Source organism: Heteronotia binoei, chromosome 12 (assembly GCF_032191835.1).
Source record: "Heteronotia binoei isolate CCM8104 ecotype False Entrance Well chromosome 12, APGP_CSIRO_Hbin_v1, whole genome shotgun sequence".
Classification (NCBI taxonomy): domain Eukaryota; kingdom Metazoa; phylum Chordata; class Lepidosauria; order Squamata; family Gekkonidae; genus Heteronotia; species Heteronotia binoei.
In genome coordinates, this window is record NC_083234.1 from 74,490,243 (window position 1) to 74,503,656 (window position 13,414).

At 45.3% G+C, this 13,414-nt stretch overlaps 1 protein-coding gene across 8 annotated transcripts in view; it reads left to right on the top strand.

The window, feature by feature from the left end:
- The window catches only part of SPTAN1 (spectrin alpha, non-erythrocytic 1), a 95,190-nt gene that overhangs the window by 34,262 nt on the left and 47,514 nt on the right, over positions 1–13,414 (top strand). For all 8 annotated transcript variants that reach the window (XM_060251309.1, XM_060251307.1, XM_060251311.1 and 5 more), the window contains exons 12-22: positions 446–556; positions 4,395–4,472; positions 4,627–4,782; positions 4,976–5,180; positions 6,108–6,289; positions 6,848–7,091; positions 8,147–8,269; positions 9,714–9,931; positions 10,883–10,975; positions 12,116–12,250; positions 12,860–13,008. In XM_060251309.1, the coding sequence (XP_060107292.1) occupies positions 446–556; positions 4,395–4,472; positions 4,627–4,782; positions 4,976–5,180; positions 6,108–6,289; positions 6,848–7,091; positions 8,147–8,269; positions 9,714–9,931; positions 10,883–10,975; positions 12,116–12,250; positions 12,860–13,008 (1,694 nt within the window). The remainder of the gene's footprint in view (positions 1–445; positions 557–4,394; positions 4,473–4,626; positions 4,783–4,975; positions 5,181–6,107; positions 6,290–6,847; positions 7,092–8,146; positions 8,270–9,713; positions 9,932–10,882; positions 10,976–12,115; positions 12,251–12,859; positions 13,009–13,414) is intronic.

Sequence of the window (13,414 nt, forward strand, 5' to 3'; positions counted from 1 at the left end):
AGTGTAATCATGGTGAAAACCATGTCATGTGAGCCGCCCTGAGCCCGCTTCGACGGGGGAGGGCGGGATATAAGAATAAATTTATTATTATTATTATTATTATTATTATTATGGTGCATGTCAAAAAATACCCCAACAACTGGATGCTCTCTATATTTTTAAGCTGCCTTTTCACATCTGCCATCTTGCTAGTTCAGTCCACTGATGTGTGAATCCCGGTTCATGTTCAGTTGAGTGTGATATGACTTGAGAGATAGTATGAAGGTCGGCCATTTTCATTTCTAGAGCAAGGTTTCAAGATTGATGAAAAGACGGCCTAAGGCTGTGTACATCAAAGGATACCATTCTTCCAGATGCTGAGGTGTTAAAAAACATTAGAATTGCCAAATGTAGGACATGCACAAATCGCTACAGTTTTTTTTCATTTTCCATTTCTTTCTTTCAGGCATTTTTGCTAAATGAAGACCTGGGTGATTCTTTGGATAGTGTGGAAGCCTTGCTAAAGAAGCATGAGGACTTTGAAAAATCCCTTAGCGCACAAGAAGAGAAAATCACAGTAAGACATTTTTGTAGTTGGTTATTTGCATCAAATTCTGCCTCATGTTGGAGTTATCAACTAGCTTACTAAAAGAGAAAGGAGGCTCTTTTCCCTTCTGCCATTTTATTTTTCAGAGTTTAAGAAACTCATTGTAATGTATCACATAACAATATAACAGAACACACTACCAAATACTATAGTTTTTTTCTTCCTGTACCTATTTTTGTTAGAGTTCTGTTTAAATCATATGGAGGGAAGACGAGAGGATGTTAATTTGTGCATCTTGAAATCTGTGTATCTAAGGCTTCAATTCTGTCTGTGCTCACTTGGACCAAGCTCCACTGAATTCTGTGCGACTTACTTCTGAGTAAATACATGTAGGCCCTGGCTGTAAGTTAACTAGCCCTCCCCCATTTAAACGAGGGCAGCCTTTATATATCACATAAACCATAGTTTGATTAGACCTCAGTTAGCTGAGACATCTGAATGGATAAAGTCCAACAACCTGGTTTCTATTGGTTGGCACTAAACTGGTATTTCAAGCTAGAGATTGTAGTTTGTTAGTTAACCAGTTTTTATGAATTTTTATAACATCTGAGTACACAAACTGCTGTTGGCAGGTTAGCACCACCCCTCACAACTCCCTAGCTGCAGAGAGTGGAGTATTGGGAGAATATCTTTCCTGGTGGGGGGTGGGAGAGAGCCAAGAAAAAGATAACACAAAGCTGTTTCCTTATACCTGAGACTAAAGTTTATTATACAGACTGTGGTGTATCATGATAGCTGACTGCATCTCAACTTCACCAAGGCTTTTTAAATGTTAGTAATTATTAAATAATTGTTATTAACCTCTGCCTGCATTCTGTTTCACAGAATACAGGAAGGGACATTTGATTTGTGTAAAATTATTTCGTCGTTTCCCATTCTGAAGGCAGAGCTGCATGTTAAAACTGTTGCAGGAAACTTCTGTGAGGCACCAGTGTTTCCCACGGTTTTGTAACACACAGTTTTTCACTAAGTCCTTCCTAACTGGGTCAAGTGGTGCTTAATTAGAATGCCCTAGATTTCCAGGAATTCAGCTTTCAATAATAGACCCTTTCACTGATTCCAATTAAGGGCTTCTGCCTTACTGAATTCCAGCTTGAGTTGGTAGCATGTATCAGGGTTTTCTTGGGGCCCTACATGCCATCATTTGAAAAATGCTATCTTGCTCTGTGTGCTTAGAACATGTATTGGGTTGTTCTTTGGAGTAACATGTACCATCTGCAAGGAAATTGTTTAAAATCCTCTTTGTAAGGAGTAGTGTTGTTGGAGCTGCCTGGTTTTCCAGAAGGAATTCCTTTTGCAGATTTTCCTCCCTTGTAGCAGTTTAAGTTTATCATGTAGAACTGTTGCCTTAGGTAAATTTGCGGTTACATATTCTACTGCCAGAATGTGTTAACTGTATTCACCTGCCACTTGCTCCTGTTTTAGATAGATGAATATAGTGAGCTTTTGTACAGGGATTTATATAATTTCCTTTCTTTCTTTCTTTCTTTCTTTCTTTCTTTCTTTCTTTCTTTCTTTCTTTCTTTCTTTCTTTCTTTCTTTCTTTCTTTCTTTCTTTCTTTCTTTCTTTCTCTCTTTCTCTCTTTCTCTCTTTCTCTCTCTCTTTCTCTCTTTCTCTCTTTCTCTCTTTCTCTCTCTCTCTCTTTCTCTCTTTCTCTCTTTCTCTCTTTCTTTCTCTCTTTCTCTCTTTCTCTCTCTCTCTCTCTTTCTCTCTTTCTCTCTCTCTCTTTCTTTCTCTTTCTTCCTTCCTTCCTTCCTTCCTTCCTTCCTTCCTTCCTTCCTTCCTTCCTTCCTTCCTTCCTTCCTTCCTTCCTTCCTTCCTTCCTTCCTGATATAGCCCCCTTTTCCTTACTTTGGAGTAAGTCCCAATCAGTTTGATGGAATATATTTCAAGGAATAGGTGAACAGTTGTGCGGCTGTACTCTTACATGTGGGCACTTTGGGAATGTTGTATTGAAATCAGCAGGTCTTGTGCTTCAGGATAACTGTGTATGATCACAGCTTTAGGACGGTTTCAGATTGAGCACATTCACATTAATTTGTATGTCACATTGCCCATTCTATTTGCTGTTCTGTTTACTGTAGCTTCTAATAAGAATTTTTAGTTAACCAGCATGCTGGCCAGGCCATACGTGCAAGCTCCAGGTCTTAACCAGCATATTTGGTTAACTGGCAACTCCAATTCTTGAGGGATGTCAAAGAACAAAACTTTTACTGTACTTTGTATAGAAAGGAGAAGTTGAAGTTCAAGAACCTTCAATGGCATGAAAAGAAAGAAGTATGAACTAACATGTTTGGCAGGGAGCTGGTATATTTCTTATGGATTTTTCAGTATAAATAGCATGTTTAATCAGAATTAGAGATGTATACACACGAAAAATGAGTATTTTGGGGCATCAGGTATATTGAACCTGAAAAATATTGGTGTTTCCCAATATTCCCAAATCCCTGTTTTGGTATAGTATTGGGATTCAGGATTGCCAAAATGTTGTGGCTCCATTCTATTCTGTGGAGACCATTGTGGTCAATGGCCGTCATAGGCTATATGGAGAACTGCCAGGCAGGAGAAGCTAGCCCCAGGATCTGCCAGGTATGAGAAGCTGGCCCCAGGATCTCCATGAGGAGGGGAGGTCTCTCCCCACCACATGCAGATCTGGCTTGAGGAGCCCATCAGCAAAGGTGACGTGGAGCTTTCAGCTCCTGCCATCCCAGCTGATCCTCTCCTTGGTATAGCCAGGGGCAGCCTGACGCCCCATGGTGCCCTAGGCAGACTCGCTGTCTGGCGCCCCCCCTCCACACGCGCCCCCGCTCCCCTTGACGCGCTTCCTCCTCCCTCCCTTTGGACCCTCCCCCCCCCGGTGTCATTTTCAAAGCTGGAACTGGCTCTAGTGCCGCATTCTGGCTCTTTAAAGCCCCCCCCCCCAGCCAAACACTCAAAACATGGCTAAAACCACGCCGCAGGGGTGGGGTGCACTCACCGACTCTCAGGAAGAGTGTCCTGAAAGGGTGATCCCCGCTACTACTGACTCCTCTCTCCCATCCAGGAAGTGGGAAGGAGAGGAGTCAGTAGCAACAGGGCTCATCCTTTCAAGATGCTCTTCCTGAGAGCCAGTTAGCACACCCCGCCCCCACGGCGCAGTTTTAGCCGTGTTTTGAGTGTTCGGCCGGGAAGGGGGGACTTTAAAGAGCCGGAACGCGGCGCTAGAGCCGGTTCCAGCGTTGAAAATGACACAGGGTGGGAAAGGGTCCAAACTCCAAAGGGTTGGAGGAGGAGGAGCCATGGCGGGGAGGGGTGGAAGGGGAGCCGCAGGCGGGGAGGTGAAGGGAATGGAGGGGCGGGCGGTGGCGGCAGCAATGCTGGCAAGGGGCGGGGAAGGCAGGCAAATTAGGTGCTTGCCTGGGATACCGGGAGCGGGGGGGGGAGAGCCCAATTTGCTGCCCTACCCTACCGGTACCCTGGGCAGCCGTCTAGTTTGCCTAGCGGGAGGGTTGGCCCTGGGTATAGCTAACTTGATTAAAAGCTATTCAGCTGGAAAAATTGGCTTTTATTCAGGCTCAGCTATATCGGTGGCCGAATCAGATCCTTTGATCTGAATTCGGCTGAATTAATACCTGAAAACTGCCAATAAGATATTTTTCAGGTATTTATTCGGCTCAGTTTATATCGAATCAGGATGCTAGGGGGTAGACCAAATTATGTTAACACAGGAGTGAATACAGGCGTGAATGATTAGGACTCTTGAGACTCCTGCAAAGGATTAATTTTTTGGTTTTGCAAGATACTAAGCAAATAAAAAATTCTTTTCAGGCCCTGGATGAATTTGCTACAAAACTGATACAGAACAACCATTACGCTAAAGAAGATGTCGCTACACGAAGAGATGCTGTAAGTTTAAAGAATCTCACTCCGACTTTTGTATCATCATATTAAAAGAATATAACTCTCCTGATTGCTGTGATTCCAAGAAAGCTCTGCTGTGGCAAAAGGAAATTCCAGCTAAAGCAATTCTTAACCGGTTTGTCTCTACCGTTTCTTCCAGCTCCTGAGCCGCCGCAATGCCTTGCATGAACGGGCCATGTCCCGCCGGACGCAGCTTGCAGATTCATTCCACCTGCAGCAGTTCTTCAGGGACTCTGATGAGCTGAAAAGCTGGGTCAATGAAAAGATGAAAACGGCAACCGATGAAGCTTACAAGGTAATACCAATATCTTGTCCATTCGAAAGTGTCTCAAGTGTGTCTGTTGTACAATTGTTTTCGATACACAGCAGCGCTTCCCATGCTGTGGAAGTTTGCCTCTCTGTCTACCCTTTCCTGAGAGGAAACTCCTAGAGCATAACATTCTGCCAACTCAAGACCGCAGTGTCTGGTCATCTTCTCCTGTTTCTAGGACCCATCCAATCTGCAGGGGAAGGTCCAGAAACATCAAGCTTTTGAGGCTGAGCTCTCAGCCAATCAGAGCCGCATCGATGCCCTGGAGAAGGCTGGGCAGCAGTTGATTGATGTCAAGCACTATGCATCTGATGAAGTAGCAGCTCGCATGAACGAAGTCATCAGTTTGTGGAAGAAGCTGCTGGAAGCCACTGAGCTGAAAGGTATGATGCTTGTGGTGGTTGAAAAAAGCAGGTATTAAGAAGGTATTTTCTTTCATAAAAATGGTAGTTTTGTAGGAATCACTTTGCCCAAATGGGAGGAACCACTGTCCGTAGATAGAGCATCTACTTTCCCTGCAGAAAGATGCAATTTCAGTCTCCAGCATCTCCAGTTAGAAAGATCAGAAAGTTGGTGATATGAAGGACCTTTGCCTGAGACCCTAGAGCAGGGATGTCAAACATGCAGCCTGGGGGCCAAATCAGGCCCTCGGAGGGCTCCAATCAGGCCCCTGAGCAACTGGCTCTTGTCTGTTTCCTTCTCCCTCTCTCTTGCTTCCTTCTGCATAACAGCTTGCTTTGCAAGACTTGCTCAGTCGCACAGGACCTACAGAACAAAACTTCTATTTACTCCATTGGCTGAGGCTCCTCAGGGAGGAGGCAGAGCTTGCTTTGCCAGGCCCCTCAATCACACAACTACTGAGTCAGTCCTCTCTTCCTTCTGTTGGCTGAGGCTCCCTCCTTCCTGGTCCCCCTGGGGAAGGAAGGAAAGAGCCAGAGCTTCCTTTGCCCAGTTCCCTGGATCCCATGGAAGAAATACAAAGAAAGCACCTTTAAGACCAATGAATGCTAATGTTTTAAATGTGTTTTAAGTTAAAAAAAAAAACATTGTGTTTGTCTGTGTCCTTTATAAAGTTTATATCTCTGCTACCTAATCTTAAATAGGTACACACATGGCCTGGCCCAACAAGGTCTCATTTACATCAGATCTGGCCCTCATGAGTTTAACACCCCTACCCTAGAGAGCTGCTACCAGCTGAATGGGCTGTATCAAGCTTAGAGAAGCCAGCTGTGGCTGACTTGTTACAAGGCAGCTTCATATGTTCAGAGTAAACAATGCCAATTAATGTCTCTTCTTCCTTTCCCAACCAGGAATCAAGCTGCGTGAAGCCAACCAGCAGCAGCAGTTCAACCGCAATGTGGAAGACATTGAACTATGGCTGTATGAGGTGGAAGGGCACCTGGCTTCAGATGATTATGGCAAAGACCTAACAAACGTTCAGAACCTTCAGAAGAAACATGCCCTCCTGGAGGCTGACGTTGCTGCCCACCAGGTACAATACTGGCCTGCCTTTATTCCTCTCCCTGTATTGACCAGGGATGAGCTACATGCCACCTGCTAGACTTAGATGCTCTCTGAGACTCTTCTTGGTGGCATTTGATTGGCTCTTGTGTCTTGAAAGTAAGTTTATGTCTCTCATGGTATGCTCGTATCTCATGGTACAGCAGTTTGGTGTAGTGGTTAAGTGCGCAGAGTCTTATCTGGGAGAACCAGGTTTGATTCCCCACGCCTCCACTTGCAGCTGCTGGAATGGCCTTGGGTCAGCCAAAGCTATCGCAGGAGTTGTCCTTGAAAGGGCAGCTGCTGTGAGAGCCTTCTCAGCCCCACCCACCTCACAGGGTGTCTGTTGTGGGGGGAGAAGATATAGGAGATTGTAAGCCGCCCCAGGTCTCTGATTCAGAGAGAAGGGCGGGGTATAAATCTGCAGTCTTCTTCTTGATAAGTTTCCCATGTACGGTATGAGAAGAGTCATTTTGTTGTGGCTGTCAGAGTATTGGACTAGGACCTAGGAGAGAGAAATTTAAATCTCCAACCAAATTACTTATTCTAGGACCGCATTGATGGCATCACTATCCAAGCTCGGCAGTTCCAAGAAGCTGGCCACTTTGATGCCGACAACATCAAAAAGAAGCAGGAGGCTTTGGTTGCCCGCTATGAAGCCCTGAAGGAACCCATGGTGGCACGCAAGCAGAAGCTTGCAGATTCCCTTCGCCTGCAGCAGCTTTTCCGTGACGTTGAAGACGAAGAAACTTGGATCAGAGAGAAGGAACCTATTGCAGCTTCAACCAACAGAGGTACCATCTTGTTCCATGGAGTATGATGATGGCCATTCTGTTGTGGATTCACACATCTTTTTAGGTCCAAGTCTTGGACTGCTAGAATTATTTGGCATATATTTATCCTGGGTATTGTTAGTGAAAGTTGTGTGCATTGTTATCTAGGAATACAACAGTTTATTAATACATATACTTAATACATATATAACAAACAGTAGCATACAGATGTTTCACACCATAAAAATTCAAAGGTTCCCTTACTCAAGCATGACACATCAAGCATAGTAAATTTTTCAATGGGTGAGAACCCTAAGACCATAACAATTCAGTTCACAATTCCACATTCAAACTAAATGAGTAAGGCAGTAATAAATCCAGTTTCTCCCCCCACAACAGAACCCTGTGAGGTGAGTGGGGCTGAGAGGGCTCTCACAGCAGCTGCCCTTTCAAGGACAACCTTTGCGAGAGCTATGGCCGTCCCAAGGCCATTCCAGCAGCTGCAAGCGGAGGAGTGGGGAATCAAACCCAGTTCTCCCAGATAAGAGTCCGCACACTTAACAAACTGGCTCTCTGTTGACTGACTGGAATCAAGGCTGGATAGACAGGTTGCCAGCTCCGTTCCTGCTTCAAGTTGATCTTCATCAGAGTAATTATCATCTCCTGCCTGGCACTCTGTAGGAGGGCCTGGTCAGGTCTCCCTGGAGCAGTGCTCTTGAGCCTGGATCATGTCACTGGAGAACACAGACTGCAGCAAGGCTCTCCTTCCCAAGCCTCAGCCTCAGCTTGGCACAAGGCTAGCAGCAGCCCACGTTTAGGACTGCCAGCAAGTCAGAGTTTTAGTAGGCTTGCTAGTTTTTGTTTTTTTTAAAAAACAAACCTTTTTTGCCAGCTGACAGAATCACAGAATGCACGGGCAGAAAATGCATTCCTGCCAATCCACACAAGCACTCTTTCTGCTGCGTTAGCACCCATCACTCGTGACAGTGCATTTCACCCTGGAAGCTTTCATTCAGTGACTTAACCATTTGTGATTCAGTCTGGCAGCCCATGATGTCACCTGTGCTCACTTTCAGGCAAAGACTTGATTGGGGTCCAGAACCTGCTGAAGAAGCACCAGGCCTTGCAAGCCGAGATTGCCGGCCATGAACCACGCATTAAAGCAGTCACCCAGAAAGGAAATAACATGGTGGAAGAAGGTGCGTGCATCTGAATTTTTTTCTGCGCTACTGTAAAGTAGAAGGGATTTGTATCTTGTCTATCTCCTTGGTATATGCCAATAAATAACCCGCCTTTTGATTGCTGGTGGGGAGCAAGACCTCTCACCGGGTGGTCAGAAGGTAACATTTTACAGAAGATGGTCCTTTTTGCCTTTAGGTCACATATGGCTGATAGGAGAAAGTGGCCCAGTTCAACATATTGTGGGCTAATCACTGCTGTGCACTTACTTTCATTGTTATCTGAGCAGTCCTGGACACTCACCAAGCAAGCCAGCCAGCTGTTGACTGAATGGCGTCAAGGCTGGATATTTTCTGCATATATAAAGGTTTTATTCCAGGGGTGGCCAAACTGTGGCTCTTAAAGCCCCCACCGCCCTGTCAGCCGGCTTAGAGAAGGCATATCTCTCTTTAAATCACTTTGCCAAGTGACTTCAATCACTTTAAATCACTTTGCCAAATGACTTCAATCACTGGCGGCTTGAAGAATACAGTTAAAGTTGCTTTCTTTCTTCCTCCCTCCTCCCATCCATTTGCCTGCCTTCCTGGCTTGTGGCTCTCAAACATCTGACATTCATGGCTCTCAAACATCTGATATTTATTCTGTGTGGCTCTTAAGTTAAGCAAGTTTGGCCACCCCTGTTTTATACTAAGGACAGATAAATGGGGTGTCCTCTAAATCCTAAAGCCAGAGGTGATGGCAGATGTTTGCTGCTTCCTGCCCTTCCTGTGATGTCCTTGGCAATGGTGGGCAGAGGCAGGGGGCTGTCAGCTGCAGCTGGATCTGAGTACTGCGGAGGGGTGCCTGGGTGTTCCCTCAACGCAGCCTTCTACCATGGAGCCGACCAAGAAAACTTTTCCTCTCTCTCTCAGAATACTAGAACTTGAGGGAATCTAATGAAGCTGATGGGCAGTAGGTTCAGGACAGACAAAAGAAAATACTTTTTTACACAGTGAGCAATTCAAATGTGGAATCTGCTGCCAGAGGGTGTGGTGGTGGCCACAGGCATAGACAATTTTAAAGGGGGATCAGATAGATCTACTAGCCACAGTGACAAAAGGGAACCTCCACATTCAGAGGGCAGTCAGGATCAGAGGAAGGGTTTGGCCTCTATGCTGTGTTGTTGGCCACCAGGTGAGAATGGATGCTGGACTAGATGGACCTCAGGTCTGACCCAGCAGGGCTTTCCTTATGTCCTTGGCTTCCCAGTCCTCTCGTGATTGGGAGAATGGATAGATAAACCTGGGGGATTCTTATTTCTTCACATCCATTCAGGGTCTCCCGTAATACTGGGAAGGCCACTCATAATACTGAGGCCTGCTCCCAGTCATTCCCAGGGAAGGACCAAAGGGGAGGTACAAAGTGCACGAACAGGCCGAGATATCTTTCCATGCTTGCATCCCACTTGGAACTCTTGTATCCTAGGACACTTTGCTGCCGAAGATGTAAAAATCAAACTGAACGACCTGAACCAGAAATGGGAGTCCTTGAAAGGCAAGGCGTCCCAGCGCCGGCAAGACCTGGAAGACTCTTTGCAAGCCCAGCAGTACTTTGCCGACGCCAACGAGGCTGAGTCCTGGATGCGGGAGAAGGAGCCCATAGTGGGCAGCACCGATTATGGAAAGGATGAGGACTCTGCAGAGGTACGTCACAGTCAACATCGGGGCGGTTCTGATGCTTTTGTAAATAATACACAGTCTCGACAGTAGTATGTGTGGAAATCTACCTTAAGACTTTTTGAGAACAGCAAACTATCAGTGCTGTGAAATAAAAGCAGAAAAGGAGCCACAGCTCAGTGGCATAGATTTTAAGATAACTGCATATTTTAAAACTGGGATAGATGTATGTTGTAGGGATCACAGAAAGCCTACGCAGCCTTCACTTTGTGCAGTTCATAAAGAATATGTGAAGACGGTAACCAGCACCAGCCAGTATGTGTCTAAAATGCTATTTGGCAAGGCTGTGTACTTTTGTGCATCTACAGGGTGTGCCTAGAATATCACTGATATCCATACTTATCTGTGAATGTGCTTCCGTGCAATCTCTTAGATAAAAGACCTAATGCTCTAGTTGAAACTGACATTCTTAAGGACATGTTTAAACTTCACTCTTTGGGATTTGAAATGCATTAAGTGAAGATTGAGAAATATGTAAATATTTATTCAGTAGCTGAAAACAGCCTTTGCATTTAAAAGTTATTTAAGTTATATTTTATATCACCCCGTAAGTTCTCCCCCCCCCTCCCATTCAGCAGCAGTAACACTGAAGAGATAACTTACAGCAAACCATGGTTTGAAAAATAAACCTTTAAAATATAATTCCGGGGGGGGGGGGTGAATCAGAAGAATACAGAATAGAAAATAAAAAAACACAACACTTTGTTTCTGGCTAAACTCTCTTTTTCTTTTTAAAAAAGCTTAGTCACCAAATTCCATGGTAAACCCTGTGACACAAAAAATAAATCTGTCAGAGTCCAGAGTTATCCGTCAAACCATCTTGATGACTTAATTTCTCACTTTGTGTTTGGTTTTAACAGCTTAAGACAAATATTGGTGGCGTGCGTGTTCTGATGTGCTCCGTTTTTCTGCTTCCAGGCTCTTCTCAAGAAGCACGAAGCTCTGATGTCTGACCTCTCTGCCTACGGCAGCAGCATTCAAGCCCTGCGGGAGCAAGCCCAGGCATGCCGGGTAAGGAGGCGGCACTGGGAGGCCCCGCCACAGTTGTCTTGTAGCCACTCAGGCAGGTTGCCCCAGTACGGAGGGTGTTGCTGGCAACCCAGCAGACATCTAGCTCATAACATTCCTTTTTTGATCAATGGACCTTTAAAGATGTTGGAGTCCAGTAGCAGCCTTTAAGACCAACAGAGTTTTATTGAGAATGTAAACTTTTGTGTGTATGCACATTTCGTTAGATGAAAGCTTACATTCTCAGTAAAACTTTGTTGGTCTGAAAGGTGCTGCTGGACTCTAACTTTGTTCTGCTGCTTCAGACCAACAAGGCTTCGCACCTAGATCTTGAAAGATGTGTAAATGCTTTAATGTTAATTGGCCACTTTCACAACAGATCCCCCCCTGCCCCCCCACCGCCAGAGAAATGACTGTGAATCTGATTTACCCAAGGTTATTCCAGCTTGTCCTCAGCAGACCTGGGATTTAAACTCTGCTTTCTCAAATCCAGTGCTGTCAACAAGGACCAGATTCATGTCATTAAAACTTTTTAAAAAAAATTAATTATCCTGAGAGACGGGATCGATACAATCTTTGGATCTTTTTCCAAGTTTGGAAAGTATGGAAACTTTTTAGGCACACTGTTAAGCAGAAACTATAATTAAACTGATAAAGGGAAGTACTTCTTCACCCAAAGGGTGATTAACACATGGAATTCACTGCCACAGGAGGTGGTGGCAACCGCAAGCATAGACAGCTTCAAGAGGGGACTGGATCAACATATGAGGCGGAGGTCCATCAGTGGCTATTAGCCACAGCGTAATTGTTGGAACTCTCTGTCTGGGGTGATGAGTCTCTGTATTTTTGGTGCTTGGAGAGGGGGGGAACAGTGGGAGAGCTTCTAGTGTCCTGACCCCACTGATGGACCTCCTGGGTTTTTTTGGCCACTGTGTGACACAGAGTGTTGGACTGGATGGGCCATTGGCCTGATCCAACATGGCTTCTCTTATGTTCTTAAATGTATGACTGATGGTAGCTTCCTGTTGTCTCATTGTGATTTAGACTCTGAGTGATTAAGTCTCAGAGTTACTCTGAGTGCATTTGAACATTTGCTTCAGTGGACTTCCCCAGGTAACGGAGCCATCTGTGGTCTTTTTTCAGCAACAAGTGGCTCCCACGGATGATGAGACTGGCAAAGAACTGGTCCTGGCCCTTTATGATTACCAAGAGAAAAGTCCCCGGGAGGTCACCATGAAGAAGGGAGACATTCTGACGCTGCTGAACAGCACCAACAAAGTAAGCCTTGGTTTCCTGAGACCTGAGGCTGTCGCTCACATAAGCGAAAGCAGACTGTAACATAACTTCAGGGTAGGTGTGGGGGGTATTTTGCACTGCCAAGATTCAGAGAAAATCCAAGTAGCAAAAGTTGTATAATCAATACCTTTACTGGAACTAACTAAAAGTTGTATGGCGGTGAGCCACCTTTTGAGTTTCACAGCGCCCTTCCTGAGGCTGGATGTTAAACAAAAATGTGTCGAGGGGAGACAAAAAAAGGCTGTCTAGTGATAAGGAGAAGCCTCAGAGACTGTCCTCAGTTTGTCAAGCCTGCGTTGTTACCCAACAACTTGGCCATATAAACCCAGATTGCCAGTGTGTTTTAGTAGCTTGTCAATACCTTGTATCATTCATGAGTGATGTGTGCTTTCTCTGTGGGGTGCCGCACATCAGAAATGAAAAACCAGTTTCCACAGTCCCCTGTCTTGAGTGTGAGTGGAGTCTCTCCTCTTGCTTGGAACTGTTTTAATCTCCAACCTCTGATTCATCCTCCTCCTTTCCAGCACGAACGATCTTTGCTCGGAGTGACTTCAGGCAGTAAAAAGGGCTGCGTCTTTTCTTTTCTCCCAGGACTGGTGGAAAGTGGAAGTGAACGACCGGCAGGGTTTTGTGCCAGCTGCCTACGTAAAGAAGTTAGACCCTGCCCAATCCGCATCCCGGGAGAACCTCTTGGATGAGCAGGGCAGCATAGCCTTGCGGCAGGAGCAAATTGACAACCAGTAAGAAGGAACAAGGAGGACCCGCAGACCTTGGGAGGGGTGATCCTTTTTCCTGTCATCAGCAGAGGGCTTCGAGAGCCATTTCTTAACACTGTCCACAGCCGGTGGTTACATTGGAAAGCTTACCATATTGTTCCTTTTTTATTTCATTAGTTTAACTTAGACTTCTCTGTTACTTTTCTTTTTTTCAACTGTTAAGTTTTTTTTAAACTTACTCCCCGACTTTTGTATTATCTGTGTTTTTGTGTGTCTCTAACTGTTCCCACCATTTCAGCCCTGAGCATCCTTCGTTTTGACAATCGTAACTCCCAGATTTTTCTAAGCATGTGATTCCGATTAAGATGCCTTCCTAAATCTAATCACCTGAAGCACGCTACTGGCCCTTTGCAGGGCTGCCTACAGGCAA